The sequence below is a fragment of the Lampetra planeri genome, chromosome 26, assembly GCF_965212315.1.
Source record: "Lampetra planeri chromosome 26, kcLamPlan1.2.h2, whole genome shotgun sequence".
Classification (NCBI taxonomy): Eukaryota; Metazoa; Chordata; class Hyperoartia; order Petromyzontiformes; family Petromyzontidae; genus Lampetra; species Lampetra planeri.
The window spans coordinates 449,713-472,540 of record NC_136132.1 but is presented as its reverse complement, the minus strand read 5'-3'; the positions used below and the strand labels follow the sequence as shown (position 1 = coordinate 472,540).

Here is a 22,828-nt window from a genome sequence, read left to right as displayed (position 1 = left end):
CCAATAATAAGTCTACAACATAGACTGCCAAATACGCTTACCAGCTTAAAAACCAGGCTACAGTCTACATTAGTGTTTTTTTTGTGTTTTTATTTTTATTCACTTATTATGTTTCTATCTACGTGACTTTACCAAAAGAAACAAAGAATATGAATTCCTGCAGTCACGAAAGTTTTAAGTCGTAATTTGAAAAATACTGTAGATGTGTTTGGGTGATTTGTTTACCTTCCTTGTACTTGCACTACTGTCATGTTTTTGTACTGTTATAACGATCTTACTCCGTGCCCCTACTGGACATGTTAAGAGCTTTACAGCAGTGTAAATATTCTGATGTGCATCAGTCCAATGATACCAAAATTAACATTGTAATAATAAATCGTGTTACCAGAATCTGCTTTGAGCCACATTACTTCCCGTAGCTTTAGCGCTGTTAGGAATGTACCACTCACTCGGCATGAGGACCATACCAACATTTTCGCATGGACTTATACTTTAAAACATACAAAAACCAGAACATGGAATTATAACATCACTGCAACTGTTATTGTACAAGGATTAACAAATTCCAAATTCAATCAACGGAATAGGGTTAAGTTTTTTTATTTGTGAAATGGGATATACTCACCCCCTGTGGTTGATTATGGTTTCTCTGTGGATTATAGCATAGAAATTATTTCATTAAATTGTAATTGAACTTTAAAAATGTTTTAAATATAATAACCCTTATTATATATTGGTGTTACCATCCCCTTTTAGTAAATTTTGTTTTGGCCAATTAACAGGTTGGAAAGAAAGAGCATTTCCATGACACATCCGCACACGCTCCAAAACGACTAATTATTTGTATATCTTCTTGGTTCTTTCGGTAAAGTCACGTAGAAGGGAAGTAATAAAATAATAAAAATAAAACATAATAAAACAATTCTCACGACGTTTCGGCCACAACGCAAGCAGCCGTCCTCAGGCGAAGAATGAGACATTATCAAGCTAGGAGCTTATATAGGTGTAGCGAGGAGGAGCGCCTTAACAAAAGAATGTGCATATGAAGAGGAATTTAGCATACCAATGGGCAATGCGTAGGAGGTGGGCGGAGGGGTTTCAAAGTCCCATTATGCCCATGCATTATGCAGGATCCACAGCACCACGGGGGGGCGCAAGGAACAGCGTTAATAAAGGAAAGGAATGTTAATGATATGTAGCTGCATTTACCAAACAACCATGTAGAAAACCAAAGTAAAAAACTACGTAAAAAACTAAAATATAAACTGATACTTACTATACTCTACAATAAGCTGAGTTACTAACAACAAATAATAAATTACAATTCTACGTCGTAAGAAGTATATAATATACTTCCATCTAAACTTTATTCTCTTAGCATATACAGTACTATATACTGCCATAGATAAACCCAACATTAAATTATATACTGTATTGCTGTAAACCACCATATACTTTATACATTTTAATATAACACTATGTATTATTCAACTCACCCTAATGTGTATCGAAATGGTTTATTACGTCCTTCCAATGATTGCTAAGCCTGAATCCATCTTCTCGGTTAAAATTGTCTCTGTGTTTGTATATGTGGATCGCCTCATGAACGAATCTCTCATGATAGCCAGATGGCTTGCAGAGAACCTCCGTCTTGGAGAAGTCAATGTCATGTGAGCCCACTGAGTTGTAACAGTGGTCTGCCACGGCTGAGGAGTTTGTCCTACCGTGTTTTAGATCAGCTTTATGTTCACGAATGCGGTCAGCCGTGGCAGACCACTGTTACAACTCAGTGGGCTCACATAACATTGACTTCTCCAAGACGGAGGTTCTCTGCAAGCCATCTGGCTATCATGAGAGATTCGTTCATGAGGCGATCCACATATACAAACACAGAGACAATTTTAACCGAGAAGATGGATTCAGGCTTAGCAATCATTGGAAGGACGTAATAAACCATTTCGATACACATTAGGGTGAGTTGAATAATACATAGTGTTATATTAAAATGTATAAAGTATATGGTGGTTTACAGCAATACAGTATATAATTTAATGTTGGGTTTATCTATGGCAGTATATAGTACTGTATATGCTAAGAGAATAAAGTTTAGATGGAAGTATATTATATACTTCTTACGACGTAGAATTGTAATTTATTATTTGTTGTTAGTAACTCAGCTTATTGTAGAGTATAGTAAGTATCAGTTTATATTTTAGTTTTTTACGTAGTTTTTTACTTTGGTTTTCTACATGGTTGTTTGGTAAATGCAGCTACATATCATTAACATTCCTTTCCTTTATTAACGCTGTTCCTTGCGCCCCCCCGTGGTGCTGTGGATCCTGCATAATGCATGGGCATAATGGGACTTTGAAACCCCTCCGCCCACCTCCTACGCATTGCCCATTGGTATGCTAAATTCCTCTTCATATGCACATTCTTTTGTTAAGGCGCTCCTCCTCGCTACACCTATATAAGCTCCTAGCTTGATAATGTCTCATTCTTCGCCTGAGGACGGCTGCTTGCGTTGTGGCCGAAACGTCGTGAGAATTGTTTTATTATGTTTTATTTTTATTATTTTATTACTTCCCTTCTACGTGACTTTACCGAAAGAACCAAGAAGATGAATCCCTGCAGTCACGAAAGCTTTAAATCGAAATATTTGTATATCGTTGTATATAGATGATCATGACTGCTATACATTTTGGTCTGGAAGGGCAGGGGAACAAATTTGTCTGGCATCTATTTGATTCTATGCTTTGAACAAGATAAAACACAACTAATTGAATTTGGATCTGTAAAAAGTGGTCATGAGATGTTAATTTGTAAAGATGGCCAGCCTGACTATCTTGGAGCACGACAGAATGTGGTGTTCGCTGTCCGACAGATTCAAGAACAGTGTTGAGCTGCATGAACTGTTCTTGGCATTCTGTAACCTAACCCAGGCTCACTCTCTGCGGGACCTCCAAATGACTCTAAATGTCTTCAACTGTGCATATAAGAGACTTGGCTTAACCTTGACGGTCCTCCACCAACTGCCATCCAAACAGCCAAACCAACACCTGACTATTGGTGGCAAGCCACTTAAATATGTGGAGTATTTCCCCTCCCCTTGGTAGTCATCTGTCCCAAACGGCCACTGGCGACAAGAAGAGTCCAGTGCGCCAGCGCCGCCTTCTACAGACTGCGACAGCGCGTCTTCAATAACCAAAGATTGCCGCAGGACAAAGCTAGTTTACTGGGCCATTGTCAACCCAACGCTCCTACTGCAGCAAAAAATGGACAACCTACCAGTGCCATGTCACTGCACCTTGAGCGCTACCTCCGCCAAATCCAGGGGATCAAGTGGGAAGATCACTGCACCAATGCGAGTGTTCTTCAAGCTGACACTCGCCAACATTGACGTGATAGTTTAACACGTAGGCTTTCGCGTCCAATATTCATAATCAACGTTTTTGGGTTTAGATCGCGTTATTTATAAATGTGTCGTAACCCTCCACCCGACACGGCCAATCGGTAAAAAAGTGTCGCATTGACAAAAGACAAATAGTTCACTGCTTTAGCCCACCGGTGTGTTGAAGCGTGAAACCACAACATTTACAAGTGATACTTCTAAAAAGAAACTCCCGATGGACCAGCCACTGCATCCTCATGTCTGAACTGCCTTCCCTGCCAGATCCTTTTCTCCAAGCTTTCCAATGGTCAGCGGACGAGGGGAGAACAAAGGAAGTGGTTCAGGATTCATACTCTAAGATTTTTCAGTAAAGTCACGTAGGTAAAATAATAATACATGAAAATAACTATTAAATCACGACATTTCGGAGGCAACACAAGTCTCCGTCTTCAGGTGGGACCGTCACAGCCAAATTTACTGTATCAAGTGAAGGGAAATCCAGGAGACAAGATCTTAAATACTGGTTAAGGGGAGGGGGGGGAGGAGCTTATCTAAATGTGGCAGTCAGGGACTGGGAGGGTGGTACAAGTGATGAACCTCCACAGGCGTTAAGGCCGATGTTGGCTGCCAAAACCAAAATTGCAGCACTTAAATTATGTCAGCACCTCGGTAAAATAGACTAGTGGTTCAAGGATACCCTCAAGTTCTCCCTGAAGCGTGCAAAAATCAGCCTTTAAGACTCAGAGGAGCAGAGGCTGCCTACCGCCTAGAGTGGCGCCGCTGCATCCACTAGGCCATGGCCCATTTCGAGATCCAACGTCTCGATGCCAAAGCAGATCGATGCCAGAAAAGAAAGGGGAACCAACCCGGCACTGCGGATTCCACTAACGTCTCTGACCGCGTGCCCTCAATGCCCAACATCTGCGGATCCAGAATTGTACTCGGGTGGTCTACATCAGTGTCAAATAATTTGCCTTGTGCAGTGCAATTTTTATAATGCGATCCCTAGAAAGCTGGTACAATATTGGCGCTAGTACAAATACCTCTTGTTGTTTTAATGCTTATCTTTGTCATGTTGGTGAAATTGTTTTGAGCCAAAATGTTTATTAATCCATCGTCATGTGTGCACGCGTAACAGGCTGCCGCAGTTGATGGAGGTGATTCGAACCAACCATGAGCCAATGATGGACCGCACACACGCTGGTCCCACATCCATGATGCACTCTGGCATCTCTCAGGCGCGCGAGTACGACGACCCGCCTGGCCTCCACGAGAAGGCCGAGTATCTGCTGCGCGAGTGGGTCAACATGTACCACTCGCCCGCCGCCGGCCGCGACAGCACAAAGGCTTTCTCTGCCTTTGTCGGACAGGTGATTTGCCGTAGTGGGAAAGGGCCAAAACATCATGGGACATCACTAGGGTGTAGGTTTTTAGCGGTTGTGTTGTTTTTAGGTTGTGGCATGTGTTCAACACTGTCTGACGGATTCATTCGTGGAAGCTAGAAGCTGCTTCAGGAACTGAAACCTCCAGCACATGGAACGAAATGTCGGACCTCGTGTGAAGTAGTGATATGTATCATGGAACCTTAATACTTCAAATGTAAATTAGTAACACATTGGCATATGGGCATTCCTCGCTATATTTGGGTTGTGTTCTTGATACTCTTTAGGGTTTTTTCTCGCGACTTTACCGAAAAAACCAAAGAGTGTGAATCCTTGCAGTCACGAAAGCTTCAAATCTGTGTTCTTGATAACCTGAACGTAAAGTGGAAAATTGTACTGTATATAAAAATGTATTTTCCCATAAGGCCCCATTCTGTAACTTCAGATTTTCTGTTGCAAAACCTCTAATTAAAATGTCACTTTTCAACACAACTAAGATATTCATGTGTAAATATGGATAATAAGAACTAGACGGGTAATTAAAAAGTGTACACAGAGTTCCTAACGGGAAACTTGTGCACGTCAACGTGGTGAGGGTGATCCGAGTGGTAGGGGATGGAGGGTTTGCAGGGAGAGGGAGGGCGAGGGTCGAGGCATCTGACCCCCCCCCCCCCCCCCTATAGTAGTTGGCACTATGCGGCTTGGCTTGTAAACAAGTGGTGACGCTACAAAACGTAGCAGCCAGGAACAGTATAAAATGCATGTACAGACAAACAACAGTGCTTTTGCTCTTTTTTTCCCACCAAGAATAATTTAAACAACGAAACAAACTAGACAAACCAAAGAAAAGTGTAATTTATGACTAACTTAAGAAATTATCGTAAATCTAACGTATCAGGGTACACCTATATTTGAATACATTAACATGATGTGTTTTGTTTTAATTGTAGATGCACCAGCACGGCATCCTGAAGACTGATGATTTGATAACACGCTTCTTCCGACTGTGCACGGAGATGTGCGTGGACCTGTGCTACCGTGCACTGAACGAGCAGCACCTTAACCCAGCCGCAAACCCCACCCTGACACGCGCCAAATGCTTCCACACGCTGGATGCCTTTGTGAGACTCATCGCCCTACTTGTGAAGCACTCTGGCGATGCATCCAACACCGTCACGAAGATCAACCTCCTGAATAAGGTGGTGCACGTGACACGGAATACCACCAGTAACAGCCTAAATTGGTTGCTCAATTGTAAACTGGGAGCTTGTCTGTCGGGGCTCTGCTGAGGAAATATTGTGCATTGGGTGTGCTTCTAATTTAAGATTTTCTGCAGTGTATATGATCTCGTGCATAAGAAGTGGGCTTGGAATTAAATTGCAAAGAGCCTGCCAGCTGGACTCTTCACATCTTGACATTTTACTTAATTGATGCAAAGTGGAATTTGGCTGTGTTTTTGCTATTGTATGAAATGTATACCATATTTCTTCAATTTCCAAAAAGGTTTTGGAACTGCATTATTAGATATGTAGGGGGTCATTGCCTCTAAATTCTAAGTTCTCTCTGCGGGGGTACTGGTTGTGCAGGTGCTGGGAATCGTGGTTGGCGTTCTCCTACAAGACCATGAGATACGTCGGACAGATTTTCAGCAGCTGCCATATCACCGAATATTCATCATGCTGCTGCTGGAGCTGAACGCACCTGAACATGTGCTCGAGTCCATCAATTTCCAAACCCTGACTGCCTTCTGGTGAGGCATTGTGCACTTTTGGCAACCCCGCCTATTGTCAATCCACAGTGGGATGAGGGCCTCCCAACCCCACCGGGCAGGTTATTGTCATGCTGCTTCGTGTGGGTTAGCAAAGGCAGAGATGATAGATATTCAAATAGAGTACAATACAAGGATGGACTTTGTTGGAATATCTAAATCTAATTGCATACAGTTTGGTATTTATCTAAACTATTGGGGCTCTATTTAGAGGCTGTTACTGATCTGACATTGGATTCATGATAAGTGGACCAGTTATTCGTCCTTCAATCACCTTTTTTTAAATTGACCAATGAGTTAGACCAATTTTTTTGTTTGAATAGGTGGGATTTTGTTATGTCTGACCATAACCAAATGTTGATTGTGTGTTCTCCTTTAGCAATACGTTCCACATCCTGCGTCCATCCAAGGCTCCAGGTTTCACGTTTGCGTGGCTGGAGTTGATCTCTCACCGCATCTTTATTGCACGAATGCTGGCCCATACTCCACAACAGAAGGTATTGCCTGGATAATGTTGTCGGTCGGCAAAAAAAACCTCTTTTAATTCTGAAGGCCAACAAACTGCTGTTTTTTTGGTATAATTTAAATGAAGAAAAATACCAAAAACTGTCTTCATCTGTTAATCCTGTGTCCCAAGATGTTTTGCAAATCCTATGCTGGACATTATTTTCTGATGCTAAAAGCCTGAAGTGTGGAGGAGAGAACTCCTTTACACGAAGCATGTGTCATAGAATTTTTAATTTGACACTCCTTGTTCATGTGTTTAAGCAGGGCTGGCCGATGTACGCACAACTGCTCATCGACCTGTTCAAGTACCTAAGTCCTTTTCTGCGCAATGTGGAGCTGACAAAACCCATGCAGGTGCTTTACAAGGTAAGGCCTTTGGCATGTGTCTGGCCAGGTATAGGAATCTCCCTTCCCATGCAGTGTCTGTTTACTACCCCCTTGCTAAAACAAAACTCCCTGATCGCTGATCACTCACTAGAACATCACTAATAGAAATACAACTAGTTTCTATTGTATATTTGACCTACATGAATCGCTGCATATGTTAAATTTAAAATGACAATCTGCATATTAGGAATACAAATGGCGTTGCGTAACATTCAACTTGTTTTTGCACCGTACATAGCCAACCGTGCTAATCAGAGGTGCGGGGGAAGGACAACAAATTGAACACAAAGCAGTTCTGAAGAATGAGTTTTCAATCCTAGATTTCATGTACGAGCCTCTTGCCAATCTGTTGCTGGATGAAGGCCTACACGATTGGACTGTTTGACCATTACTAACCAGACTGGTCAGTCCAGTTTAGTCAAAGGGGGCCCATGACCTTGTTCGCCTATAACTCGCCAGTTGTGTCGCTATGGCTGGGAATTTAACTCTGGTTGTGTGATTCATGAGAGCTCTGCACTGCCACTGAGCCACCACCCCACAATGTCGTTACATTTGTTTTAGTTGTGTATAGTTAACGTGTTTTGTTGGCTGCCCCTGCAGGGAACATTGCGAGTGCTGCTTGTACTCCTGCACGACTTCCCCGAGTTCCTCTGTGACTACCACTATGGGTTCTGCGATGTCATTCCACCAAACTGCATCCAGCTGAGGAACTTGATCCTCAGTGCCTTCCCACGCAACATGCGTCTCCCTGACCCCTTCACTCCCAATCTGAAGGTAACGTGTTTGCAGAAATTCTGCCGCTGTATAATCAGTCACTTAAATAATATTTAATTGTGTGATATCTAACTTGTGAATAAAGTTGGTTAGTTTAAGATGTAAACCGTTATTCTTGGGTCTTTCCGTAAAGTCGCGTAGATAGGTTCAAAGAAAATAATAATAACAAAAACTACAACCGCTTGTGTTAAAAAATGCTATTTGAACCTACGTGACTTTACCGAAAGACCCAGGAATATGAATTCCTTCAGTCACGAAAGCTTTAAGTCAAGATGTAAACCGTTTTCTCACTTGTGATGACATTTACAACTATCTGCAGGTGGATATGCTGAGCGAGATCAATATACCGCCACGCATCCTTACAAATTTCACGGCTGTGATGCCGTCACAATTCAAGAAAGATCTTGACCCTTATTTGAAGACTCGCTCACCGGTCACGTTCCTCTCAGAGCTACGGGGCAACTTGCAGGTCCGGTGCCAACCACACCTCATTGTTCTTTGCCATGTGTACATTTTTGAGATCACATCTACAGCAGTGATCCAAGCTCCATATGGACATGGTCACGTAGTTTACTTGCTGTGTGGTTTTTACAAATTGTGGTTGTCCTTTTGGCGTGTGAAACAGGTTTCTAATGAGCCAGGCATGCGGTACAACATACCGCTCATCAACGCATTGGTGCTCTACGTTGGCACTCAGGCCATTGCGCACATCAACAGCAAAGGCAGCTCGCCGTCCATGGGCACGATCACCCACTCTGCCCACATGGACATCTTCCAGAACTTGGCTGTGGACCTTGACACCGAAGGTGAATGCCCGAGCCACTGATGGGCTTTATTTAAATGATTTCCGTTAGCTTTGGCGAAAGCAAAAGGGTTTTATGCAGCTATATATAAAATATAAGGCAAAAGTTCCAAAACCTTTTAAAACTTAATAGAAATGTTTGGATTTCCAGTGATTTGCAATGCAGCATGGCATTTGGTGTGTGCTGCATATCATCCATTGTAAGTTTGTGCACATGACATGTTATAATTTGCGATTATATAAGCATGCAAAGGTTATTTAAATATTGTATTCATGACAACTTTCTTTGTGTGCAGGTCGGTACCTGTTCCTGAATGCCATAGCCAACCAGCTACGCTATCCCAACAGCCATACGCACTATTTCAGCTGCACCATGCTCTACTTGTTTGCCGAAGCCAACACTGAAGCAATTCAGGAGCAAATTACTCGGTGAGAAATCTCCAACAAACTCGGATACTGCTGTCATTAAGCCACGACATTAAATCGGTATACATTTCTGTTGCTTGATGTTCTTATAATCCCCATTTTTAATTGTGACTGATTTAATGCTGTAGGGTACTGCTGGAGCGACTGATTGTGAATCGTCCGCATCCATGGGGCCTGCTCATCACCTTCATCGAGCTCATCAAGAATCCCTCCTTCAAATTTTGGGACCACGAATTTGTGCACTGTGCCCCAGAAATCCAAAAGTGAGTAGTGGTGGTTTACTACATGATTCCCCTGCTATGAATTGCTACATTATGTATTGTTTTCCATATACTTTGCCGATTTTAATTGGACAATCTTTCCAAAATAAGTGCAATGTTTCGAATATGCGTTATTTAAAAAAATTGCTAAATCTTGTGCAATTTGCCAAGTTAAAAAGTTACTCTTGTTTTTGAAGACCAATAAAATTATTGTGAGTTGAGAAATGAAGACTTGGTTTACACGTTGAGCTGGAGTGGTCTGCATAATATGCAGTGTCAGGCGAAGATGCAACTGCTGACAGTGTAGCGGAAAGAAATTATCCTGATATTTTGACAAGATATTCAAAAGGTTTGTACACACCCAAGAAAGTGTTCTGTGTGGATGAGACAGGGCTATACTGGAAGTGATTGCCAGCAAACATGTTAATTTTTACAAAAGAGAAGGCTCCTCCAGGTTTCAAAGCAAGCCCAAGATCGCATCACTACTGCTCGGTGGGAACGCTTCGGAGATTTTAAAGCTCAACTCGTGCTCATTTACCACCAAAACACAAAGAGCTAACAGGGATATGGCGATTGAAATAAAATAAAACGCCTCAAGTCACAATGGCGGCAGTTCAAGAATTGTTTAATTTGCACTTCTGCTCGGCTGTGAAGGAATCTTGTTACGAAACAATCTAGCACATAAGGCATTGCTTCTAACTAATGTCCCAGGTAATCCAGTCAACCTTGACTTAACCAGTGGCGACGTTAACTAACTTGCCTGGTTATGAGGTTGTAGGTTCAATCCCGACCCTGGCGCCTGTATATTTGGAGTTTCCGTTTTCTCCCCGTGGTTGTATGGATATTCTCCGGGTCCCCCGATTTTTGCCTTTTTTTACATTTCAGAAACATGCATTTACAATAATTGGCTTTTATACATTTCTACATAAGCCACTTCGTTGAGCTATCATTTGTGGTCAGGCCTCTTATGAAAAAGCACTTTTTAGCTGAGTGGGCCTTACTACTTGCTGCAGACTGGATCAGAGTTATAGTCATGTTTAAGGCTTACCTATGCTGCACCTCCCAGCTCATCAGGGACAACTGACTGCTGGTAAAGAATTAAGCACTTTGCTGTTGACAACATTTGAAGAGTCGTGTTGGAAAAATATGAATCGTGTAGTGAAAAAATCTGGCCCTAATGTGTCACCATCTCCAAGGCATTTGTGAAGTAAGAAATTCAACGATCTTGTGGAACTGGTCAAAGAAGCTGGGCTCTGCAATGTGGAATAATTGGATGTGGTTATGTTGCTTGAGTCGTGGTGAGGACCTGTTAAATGAGGATCTGATACAGCAGGAACAACGACCTGAGGAAGAGATGGATTTAAATGATACAACTACCGCAAATATCAACAAAAAATAATGTCAAAGGCTTTTATTTGTTTGGAAGTGGCAATGGACATTTTCAGAGGTTCCAACTTGACAATGCAGCTCTCGAGGTAACGGCACATTAACCAGGTGGCATTCACTGCTACAAGGAGCTGTACCAGAAGATGAAGAATGCTATCCAGCTGTCTTTGGGCGTTTTGCAATAAAGCCCAAAAGTCGAGGCAGCACAGAAGAGCCAGCTTCCTTTTCAACATTCCAGTTTTAGTGTCGGATGAGAGTTCATCCTGGCCCCTTTGTTTGCCTAACCCTCTCACTGTTTACCCCTAGATGCCTCAATTGGCAAGCTCTTGCATCATCTCTGGAAAGTTTTATCTAATTGAATTATTAAAATGCATGTCGTATGCATTTTTACACTTCATGACGTTTCGTCGCTTTCCAGAAATGCCAGCTATGAATGCAACCCCTGATTTTTGCATTGCCTTTGGGATTTTCGAGTTTGCTTGAAGTAATTTCAAGTTGTGGCGTTTTTCAGAAACGTTGATCCCTTATGTATAGCTCAGGATTCGTGTAATTGTGTATTTTGGTTAAGCCGTTTATGCTTTGTGTAAGTTTTACATTTTAAGATGACTTTGTTGCAGGCTTTTTCAATCGGTGGCGCAGTGCTGCATGGGTCAGAAGCAGACACAGCAGGTGATGGAGGGGACAGCGACAAGCTAACCATCCTTGCTGCAGATTGTCACGCCCAAGGGGATAACAGGCCGGCCTTGTGTTTAGCCCCTAGCCTTTCAGACTGGTTTGTACTACTCTATAACAAGCTTGCACATCACTTGCATAGTAATATGTGAACCGTTGTGGTTATGACAGATAAAACAGTAGTGCCATTTTATATTTTTCTTCAAAGGCCCATTTTGTGTATTGCCTCTAGACATCATTGGGGGGTGGGTAAGGCCAAACTTTGTAGCCTGTTGTATAAAATGTTTTTTCGTTTTAAACCACAGCTGTTAATGTTGTTGCTGTGTGATGAAGATGGTGGCATAATTATGAGATGGTTAAGATTTCCAGTCCGGTGTGATGGACACCTGAAGCTCAGTCTTGAAAGTATTAAGGTTACAGCCTTGCCCACATCAGTAATGTCGCTGGTGATGTGCTGATGTAAAAATAAACTTTTAAAGGTTGGAACACACCAGCACCATGTAAAAAAAAATACAAAATTTAAACCCATCCATAAGCAACAGATTACTATGCGTTGATTTTGTATTTTGTTTCTTTAATGCTTAAAAGCAATGCACATGGCAATATGGCGAAATGCCCATATCTGCCAATTTGTGTAAATATGCCATTCTTTCCCTTTGAAATTTCCCTCTAACATTGACAAGTTGGTTAAGGGCTGATAGAAACGCAAGGTTTGTATGAATTACGAATGTAAATGGCCACAAGTGGACATGTGAAGCGTTGAGATATAGTGTATAGTTAATGCATGCTTTGGTTGAAAAGTGCTTGTTTGGTACATGTGCTGTAAAGAAAAAAAAAAGCTCTAAGAGTGACTCTCGAAGATGTCTTCACAAGATTGGCCTGTACATTAAACGATCCTGTGGTCTAACAAAGGATTGTGGCAACAGAAATTGCCTTTAGTGTTTGTAAAAAAAAATAAAGTTTCCGGACCAATGCAGTTTGTAATTTTTGAAAGGGCCGTTTTGTAAATGTATTGGTCCGCATCTAAAAATATTTTGTAGTCTTTGTAGTTTTGCCTTACAGATTTCTGCTTCACTTGTAAGTATTTGCTTCCTTGTAGTTGTGCATTAAACCACTCATTGCATCAACGTCTGTTTGGTATTCATTGTACACTGATCGTATTTGTGTTTGTACAGGTGCGATGTTTTCTTATTAACGACTGTAAATGGTTTACTTGGATCTATCAAGCTTAAGTATTCAGCAATGCATAAATAATACTGGAGGCCATTGCAACCCCTTTAAGACCATTGAAAGTACGTGCATGATTTGAAGTCCATTCCAATGACAATTCGTGTGGAAAAGTAATGCTCCTTAGACTAATCGCTCAATCCCAAATGAAAGGCCTTCCTGAAACAATATTGAGCGACGGCGCCTGCAATTCTAGGCAAAATATACCTTTTTAATGCATAATAAAATCGAACCATGTACTCGTATCAACAAACGATGGATGACGGAACACTTGTCAGTCTGAATCCCAGCACGCCGTGGGGGTTTAATCATTCTAAACCCAGAGGTGTGGACTCGAGTCATGTGACTTGGACTCGAGTCATGAATTTGACTTGCGACTCGACTTGGACTTGCATAACAATGACTTTGTCCCACCTATGAGATGTGGACTCGAGTCATGTGACTTGGACTCGAGTCAGACTCGAGTCATGAATTTGATGACTTGCGACTCGACTTGGACTTGCATAACAATGACTTTGTCCCACCTCTGTCTAAACCACGCTGATCAGTGCCGGTGCATGCAATGCAACGCCTTCCAATATTACCGCACTGCCCTCTTGCTACTTTCCATAGAGCATCTCTAGATAATGGTGTATTCCAACTTGGCGTGGATGGTGACCCATCCGCATTTATCAAAGCACAACCAAGGCTTAATCTGTTGCATGATGGTCATTTGGTTCTGAAACTTGTGTCGCCACTATAACCAATTTTGCAATGAGTGCGATGAGTATAATGAGAAGTAAAAAAGATTTCACCACCAGTATGTGCAAAGATAGATGAACCTACCAAACGATAGAAAACACAACTAAACATACTAGGAAAAGTAGAATGAAGACCGAAAGGGGAAGTGAAAATGGATAAATCGGAGAACCTTGTGGAATTTGCATCCCAATACAGTATTGGACTTGTAGATCGGTAATATATGCAGACAGAAAAAAATCTGTCATTATTGACACCGAGATGCCGCCATTGAACACCGACAACCGTCTGAAACCATGGGAATGCATGCACTGCATAGAATCTGTAAAGCTTCCCAACATTACATCTCTGGGTGCAGTATTTTTTTTTACGTTAAGTAGAGCATAGGGCAGGCTAATTTCATAGGAAGCTTTTCACGACCGTTTGTACATTCTCAAAACAAGACTATCCTATTTCCTCCAATTTTAATATTTTTACTTTGCTAAATTATTTAACCCTTTACATTATAGCCAAGCAATCTGCGATCAATTACAGGATGTAATACAATTTTTGTTCCTGGGTAGTAAATGTTATTTCGTAATTGCTTATGCCAAAAAAGTATAGAAAATGGCTATTGTTCCCCACAGACCAGGACAGTGATATTTTGAAATTTACCTATTTTCAATGCGAAAACGGGCGAAGTTGTCTTTTTGTTCACAAAGTCAGAAAAAACATGAATCAAAATTAACATGTATTTATACTAAAGTAATACAAAAATTGTCACACATCTTCATACGTGGAGAATGGAAAGAGACCAAACGCAGTTGTGCGGTTGTGGGCATGCAACCAAAACTACGAACCATATCGTGCACCACTATCTGCGCTTCTGTAACGGAGGAATGACAACTACACAAACTCTCCCGAAGCGTTCCTTGTGACTAGCAGACCTCAACGTTAAACGGCTATCTCCTACACATTGCCATGCTCAATAATATAATGGTGGCCGATGCTCAAGAACAGTAACGGAGTTGTCGCTAAGATCTGGAATGCGTTCAGGATTGCGCTATGATATTGGTTCGTGTGCCATGAGCTAGTTTGACATCGCAGGGCAGCATGGGATGGGTTTGGGATGGACCTGCATCCAGCAGCGGATAGATCATGGCTGATAACAATCATCGTCGTTGTGGGGAATGTGGTAGAATAAAAGCGAACAGCAGCGACACATCTCACCGGCCACACGGGCCGTCTGCAGAATCATGCGTGGATACTAAGCGAACTACCAGAATATAACCTAGCGGTTTCCACGGAGGCACACTTGAACTTGGAGGCAACACGTTTATTACTACACCCCAAAGCACAACGATATTGGTGGCAACTACCACGGTTAACTCGGACCCCAACGGGATAACTCCTCATCCGAGTCGGGTCGGTAACGTACTGCCTGACTCACGATGCCAAATGTGATGACCGAAGAGCGAGGAGACGGAGCACCACGGGTTGATCTCTGAAGACAGCCCGGATCGACTCTCGGGACCTCCCTTATATTCCCCGGAGCGTGGCCTGGCTCCGCCCCGGCCATGCCCCCTTCTGGATCCTTCTAGAAGGTTCTGGGCCACATGTCACATGTCCCTCTCGCCACCCTTGGCCCCCCTCGCTACCCTTACCTGGTCACGTGCCCTCTCTGGTTCACCCAGACTGTCACGTCCTCACTTGCCCACTCTCTGACCGTCACCAGAGAGACTCAACGCACAGCTCCACAACCATTAACGTCCACTGCGGGCAATATAAGTAACGTAATTAACACGAATAAAATAAATCGAAGTGCTGATTTAATGTTAAATGCAATGGTTTAAGAGGCGAAACCATCGCGATTGCTTTTAGTACAAATTTCCTTATTTCGAGCTCTTTTACTCATCTTTCTAATATGTAGCAATTCACGTGCCAATTTAGCACGGTTGGCTCCATACGATGCGAAAAAGTTCTACACACTGAACAAACATTTAAAAATAATTATTCTTATCGGTGGTCTCCAACTCCTATCCGCTCTTTCTCTCCCCGATCTCGCGATGTGCTATAAAGAAGGGATATTCTCCGTAACGTCGCCTCTTATTTATTTTACGTTTAAAGCCACAGCGTTATTAGGCCGTGTTATATTTTTTAGATTACTTTTCTGCTATATATTTCCACATGATAAGCCACTTCGTTGAGCTATCATTTGTGATAGACAGGTTTTTTTCTGAAAAGGAAGCAAAAAGCTCTGTGGGCTTTACCTGGTAAAATAAAAAAAATAGTTGAGTTTTATTTGTATATATTTTAAAATGAAATGTTTACTTTTCCTATATTGTGCTCTCCTATCGTTTTGTTTGTATTGTTTGTTGTAACATTTTGACCCCGTGCCCCTACTGGACATCAATGAAAAGGAGCTTTCTAGCTCATCAGATTTGCTTTTTGCAGTGTAAATCAATTTAACACGTAGGCTTTCGCGACCAATATCCATAAGAGTTTTTTTAGGTTAGATCGCCTAAATATATAAATTTGGTTAAACCCGTGACCACCCAACACAGCCAATGTGTAAGGTTTGTCACGTTAACAAAACATGCCAATTCGTTACTCGTACAGCAACACCGGTGTGTTGGAGAGTCAAGCCACAACATTTACAACCTGAGTATGACTGTTTTGTTGATGTTTTGCTGCCCTGCCTCATCTTGATAATAATTTATATTTCATGACTTAAATTTGTATCTAATATGTACTCCTATCGTTGTGTATCCTTTGTCGTTGTAACTTGCCGACTCGCACATATTGGACATCCGTGGAAAAAGAGCTTCATAACTCATCGGATTCCTCGACTCTGATATAACCCCTAGGCATGATGGACGCCTGACGACGCGCTACCCCGCAGTAAGATGGCCGCCTGACGACGCGCTACCCCGCAGCAAAATGGCCGCATGACGACGGGATACCCCGCAGTAAGATGGCCGCCTGACGACGCGCTACCCAGCAGTAAGATGGCCGACTGACGACGCGCTACCCGCAGTAAGATGGCCGCCTGACGACGCGCTACCCGCAGTAAGATGGCCGCCTGACGACGCGCTACCCGCAGTAAGATGGCCGCCTGACGACGCGCTACCCAGCAGTAAGATGGCCGCCTGACGACGCGCTACCTCGCAGTAAGATGGCCGACTGACGACGCGCAACCTCGCAGTAAGATGGCCGCCTGACGACGCGCTACCCCGCAGTAAGATGGCCGCCTGACGACGCGCAACCTCGCAGTAAGATGGCCGCCTGACGACGCGCAACCTCGCAGTAAGATGGCCGCCTGACGACGCGCTACCCCGCAGTAAGATAGCCGCCTGACGACGCGCTACCCCGCAGTAAGATGGCCGCCTGACGACGCGCTACCCCGCAGCAAAATGGCCGCATGACGACGGGATACCCCGCAGTAAGATGGCCGCCTGACGACGCACTACCCCGCAGTAAGATGGCCGCCTGACGACGCGTTACCCGCAGTAAGATGGCCACCTGACGACGCACTACCCCGCAGTAAGATGGCCGCCTGACGACGCGCTACCCGCAGTAAGATGGCCGCCTGACGACACGCTACCCGCAGCAAGATGGCCGCCTGACGACGTGCTACCCGCAGTAAGATGGCCGCCTGACGACGCGCTACCCAGCAGTAAGATGGCCGCCTGACGACGCGCTACCCAGCAGTAAGATGGCCGCCTGACGACGCGCTACCCGCAGTAAGATGGCCGCCTGACGACGCGCTACCCGCAGTAAGATGGCCGCCTGACGACGCGCTACCCGCAGTAAGATGGCCGCCTGACGACGCGCTACCCGCAGTAAGATGGCCGCCTGACGACGCGCTACCCGCAGTAAGATGGCCACCTGACGACGCGCTACCCGCAGTAAGATGGCCGCCTGACGACGCGCTACCCGCAGTAAGATGGCCGCCTGACGACGCGCTACCCGCAGTAAGATGGCCGCTTGACGACGCGCTACCCCGCAGTAAGATGGCCGCCTCACGACGCGCAACCTCGCAGTAAGATGGCCGCCTGACGACGCGCTACCCCGCAGTAAGATGGCCGCCTGACGACACGCTACCCGCAGTAAGATGGCCGCCTGACGACGCGCAACCTCGCAGTAAGATGGCCGCCTGACGACGCGCTACCCCGCAGTAAGATGGCCGCCTGACGACGCGCTACCCGCAGTAAGATGGCCGCCTGACGACGCGCTACCCCACGGTAAGATGGCCGCCTGACGACGCGCTACCCCGCAGTAAGATGGCCACCTGACGACGCGCTACCCCTAGGCATGATGGCCGCCTGACGACGCGCTACCTGCAGTAAGATGGCCGCCTGACGACGCGCTACCCCGCAGTAAGATGGCCGCCTGACGACGCGCTACCCCGCAGTAAGATGGCCGCCTGACGACGCGCAACCTCGCAGTAAGATGGCCGCCTGACGACGCGCTACCCCGCAGTAAGATGGCCGCCTGACGACACGCTACCCGCAGTAAGATGGCCGCCTGACGACGCGCAACCTCGCAGTAAGATGGCCGCCTGACGACGTGCAACCTCGCAGTAAGATGGCCGCCTGACGACGCGCTACCCAGCAGTAAGATAGCCGCCTGACGACGCGCAACCCGCAGTAAGATGGCCGCCTGACAACGCGCAACCCGCAGTAAGATGGTCGCCTGACGACGCGCTACCCGCAGTAAGATGGCCGCCTGACGACGCGCTACCCGCAGTAAGATGGCCGCCTGACGACGTGCTACCCGCAGTAAGATGGCCGCCTGACGACGCGTTACCCCGCAGTAAGATGGCCGCCTTACGACGCGCAACCTCGCAGTAAGATGGCCGCCTGACGACGCGCTACCCCGCAGTAAGATGGCCGCCTGACGACACGCTACCCGCAGTAAGATGGCCGCCTGACGACGCGCAACCTCGCAGTAAGATGGCCGCCTGACGACGTGCAACCTCGCAGTAAGATGGCCGCCTGACGACGCGCAACCCGCAGTAAGATGGCCGCCTGACAACGCGCAACCCGCAGTAAGATGGCCGCCTGACGACGCGCTACCCCACGGTAAGATGGCCGCCTGACGACGCGCTACCCCGCAGTAAGATGGCCACCTGACGACGCGCTACACCTAGGCATGATGGCCGCCTGACGACGCGCTACCTGCAGTAAGATGGCCGCCTGACGACGCGCTACCCCGCAGTAAGATGGCCGCCTGACGACGCGCTACCTCGCAGTAAGATGGCTGCCTGACGACGCGCTACCCCGCAGTAAGATGGCCGCCTGACGACGCGCTACCCCGCAGTAAGATGGCCGCCTGACGACGCGCTACCCCGCAGTAAGATGGCCGCCTGACGACGCGCTACCCGCAGTAAGATGGCCGCCTGACGACGCGCTACCTCGCAGTAAGATGGCCGCCTGACGACGCGCTATCCCGCAGTAAGATGGCCGCCTGACGACGCGCTACCCCGCAGTAAGATGGCCGCCTGACGACGCACTACCCCGCAGTAAGATGGCCGCCTGATGACGCGCTACCCCGCAGTAAGATAGCCGCCTGACGACGCGCTACCCGCAGTAAGATGGCCGCCTGACGACGCGCTACCCGCAGTAAGATGGCCGCCTGACGACGCGCTACCCGCAGTAAGATGGCCGCCTGACGACGCGCTACCCGCAGTAAGATGGCCGCCTGACGACGCGCTACCCGCAGTAAGATGGCCGCCTGACGACGCGTTACCCCGCAGTAAGATGGCCGCCTGACGACGCGCATCCTCGCAGTAAGATGGCCGCCTGACGACGCGCTACCCCGCAGTAAGATGGCCGCCTGACGACACGCTACCCGCAGTAAGATGGCCGCCTGACGACGCGCAACCTCGCAGTAAGATGGCCGCCTGACGACGCGCAACCTCGCAGTAAGATGGCCGCCTGACGACGCGCTACCCCGCAGCAAAATGGCCGCATGACGACGGGATACCCCGCAGTAAGATGGCCGCCTGACGACGCGCTACCCCGCAGTAAGATGGCCGCTGACGACGCGCTACTCCGCAGTAAGATGGCCGCCTGACGACGCGCTACCCGCAGGAAGATGGCTGCCTGACGACGCGCTACCTCGCAGTAAGATGGCCGCCTGACGACGCGCTATCCCGCAGTAAGATGGCCGCCTGACGACGGGCTACCCCTAGGCATGATGGACGCCTGACGACGCGCTACCCCGCAGTAAGATGGCCGCCTGACGACGCGCTACCCCGCAGCAAAATGGCCGCATGACGACGGGATACCCCGCAGTAAGATGGCCTCCTGACGACGCGCAACCTCGCAGTAAGATGGCCGCCTGACGACGCGCTACCCCGCAGTAAGATGGCCGCCTGACGACGCGCTACCCCGCAGTAAGATGGCCGCCTGACGACGCGCTACCCCGCAGTAAGATGGCCGCCTGACGACGCGCTACCCGCAGTAAGATGGCCGCCTGACGACGCGCTACCTCGCAGTAAGATGGCCGCCTGACGACGCGCTATCCCGCAGTAAGATGGCCGCCTGACGACGCGCTACCCCGCAGTAAGATGGCCGCCTGACGACGCACTACCCCGCAGTAAGATGGCCGCCTGATGACGCGCTACCCCGCAGTAAGATAGCCGCCTGACGACGCGCTACCCGCAGTAAGATGGCCGCCTGACGACGCGCTACCCGCAGTAAGATGGCCGCCTGACGACGCGCTACCCGCAGTAAGATGGCCGCCTGACGACGCGCTACCCGCAGTAAGATGGCCGCCTGACGACGCGCTACCCGCAGTAAGATGGCCGCCTGACGACGCGTTACCCCGCAGTAAGATGGCCGCCTGACGACGCGCATCCTCGCAGTAAGATGGCCGCCTGACGACGCGCTACCCCGCAGTAAGATGGCCGCCTGACGACACGCTACCCGCAGTAAGATGGCCGCCTGACGACGCGCAACCTCGCAGTAAGATGGCCGCCTGACGACGCGCAACCTCGCAGTAAGATGGCCGCCTGACGACGCGCTACCCCGCAGCAAAATGGCCGCATGACGACGGGATACCCCGCAGTAAGATGGCCGCCTGACGACGCGCTACCCCGCAGTAAGATGGCCGCTGACGACGCGCTACTCCGCAGTAAGATGGCCGCCTGACGACGCGCTACCCGCAGGAAGATGGCTGCCTGACGACGCGCTACCTCGCAGTAAGATGGCCGCCTGACGACGCGCTATCCCGCAGTAAGATGGCCGCCTGACGACGGGCTACCCCTAGGCATGATGGACGCCTGACGACGCGCTACCCCGCAGTAAGATGGCCGCCTGACGACGCGCTACCCCGCAGCAAAATGGCCGCATGACGACGGGATACCCCGCAGTAAGATGGCCTCCTGACGACGCGCAACCTCGCAGTAAGATGGCCGCCTGACGACGCGCTACCCCGCAGTAAGATGGCCGCCTGACGACACGCTACCCGCAGTAAGATGGCCGCCTGACGACGTGCAACCTCGCAGTAAGATGGCCGCCTGACGACGCGCTACCCCGCAGTAAGATGGCCGCCTGACGACGCGCTACCCGCAGTAAGATGGCCGCCTGACGACGCGCTACCCCGCAGTAAGATGGCCACCTGACGACGCGCTACCCCTAGGCATGATGGCCGCCTGACGACGCGCTACCTGCAGTAAGATGGCCGCCTGACGACGCGCTACCCCGCAGTAAGATGGCCGCCTGACGACGCGCTACCTCGCAGTAAGATGGCCGCCTGACGACGCGCTACCCCGCAGTAAGATGGCCGCCTGACGACGCGCTACCCCGCAGTAAGATGGCCGCCTGACGACGCGCTACTCCGCAGTAAGATGGCCGCCTGACGACGCGCTACCCGCAGTAAGATGGCCGCCTGACGACGCGCTATCCCGCAGTAAGATGGCCGCCTGACGACGCGCTACCCCGCAGTAAGATGGCCGCCTGACGACGCGCTACCCCGCAGTAAGATGACCGCCTGACGACGCGCTACCCCGCAGTAAGATGGCCGCCTGACGACGCTCCACCCCGCAGTAAGATGGCCGCCTGATGACGCGGTACCCTGCAGTAAGATGGCCGCCTGACGACGCGCTACCCCGCAGTAATATGGCCGCCTGACGACGGGCTACCCCTAGGCATGATGGCCGCCTGACGACGCGCTACCCCGCAGTAAGATGGCCCCCTGACGACGCGCTACCCCGCAGTAAGATGGCCGCCCGACGACGGGATACCACGCAGTAAGATGGCCGCCTGACGACGAGCTACCCCTAGGCATGATGGCCGCCTGACGACGCGCTACCCGCAGTAAGATGGCCGCCTGACGACGCGCTACCCGCAGTAAGATGGCCGCCTGACGACGCGCTATCCCGCAGTAAGATGGCCGCCTGACGACGCGCTACCCCGCAGTAAGATGGCCGCCTGACGACGCGCTACCCCGCAGTAAGATGGCCGCCTGACGACGCGCTACCCCGCAGTAAGATAGCCGCCTGACGACGCGCTACCCGCAGTAAGATGGCCGCCTGACGACGCGCTACCCGCAGTAAGATGGCCGCCTGACGACGCGCTACCCGCAGTAAGATAGCCGCCTGACGACGCGCTACCCGCAGTAAGATGGCCGCCTGACGACGCGCTACCCGCAGTAAGATGGCCGCCTGACGACGCGTTACCCCGCAGTAAGATGGCCGCCTGACGACGCGCAACCTCGCAGTAAGATGGCCGCCTGACGACGCGCTACCCCGCAGTAAGATGGCCGCCTGACGACACGCTACCCGCAGTAAGATGGCCGCCTGACGACGCGCAACCTCGCAGTAAGATGGCCGCCTGACGACGCGCTACCCCGCAGCAAAATGGCCGCATGACGACGGGATACCCCGCAGTAAGATGGCCGCCTGACGACGCGCTACCCCGCAGTAAGATGGCCGCTGACGACGCGCTACTCCGCAGTAAGATGGCCGCCTGACGACGCGCTACCCGCAGGAAGATGGCTGCCTGACGACGCGCTACCTCGCAGTAAGATGGCCGCCTGACGACGCGCTATCCCGCAGTAAGATGGCCGCCTGACGACGGGCTACCCCTAGGCATGATGGACGCCTGACGACGCGCTACCCCG

The 22,828-nt window shown here is 48.4% G+C and overlaps 1 protein-coding gene across 15 annotated transcripts in view; it reads left to right on the top strand.

Moving 5' to 3' along the window:
* Positions 1–12,882, top strand: part of CNOT1 (CCR4-NOT transcription complex subunit 1) — a 31,359-nt gene extending 18,477 nt beyond the window's left edge. For 9 of the 15 annotated variants that reach the window (XM_078606985.1, XM_078606982.1, XM_078606977.1 and 6 more), the window contains exons 38-48: positions 4,530–4,761; positions 5,724–5,972; positions 6,360–6,523; positions 6,921–7,038; positions 7,310–7,414; positions 8,036–8,209; positions 8,529–8,678; positions 8,835–9,015; positions 9,308–9,440; positions 9,566–9,700; positions 11,701–12,882. In XM_078606985.1, the coding sequence (XP_078463111.1) occupies positions 4,530–4,761; positions 5,724–5,972; positions 6,360–6,523; positions 6,921–7,038; positions 7,310–7,414; positions 8,036–8,209; positions 8,529–8,678; positions 8,835–9,015; positions 9,308–9,440; positions 9,566–9,700; positions 11,701–11,779 (1,720 nt within the window). In that variant the 3' untranslated portion in view covers positions 11,780–12,882. The remainder of the gene's footprint in view (positions 1–4,529; positions 4,762–5,723; positions 5,973–6,359; positions 6,524–6,920; positions 7,039–7,309; positions 7,415–8,035; positions 8,210–8,528; positions 8,679–8,834; positions 9,016–9,307; positions 9,441–9,565; positions 9,701–11,700) is intronic. The other 6 variants (XM_078606989.1, XM_078606987.1, XM_078606986.1 and 3 more) reach the window with 2 other exon arrangements.
* Positions 12,883–22,828: the final 9,946 nt, after the last annotated feature.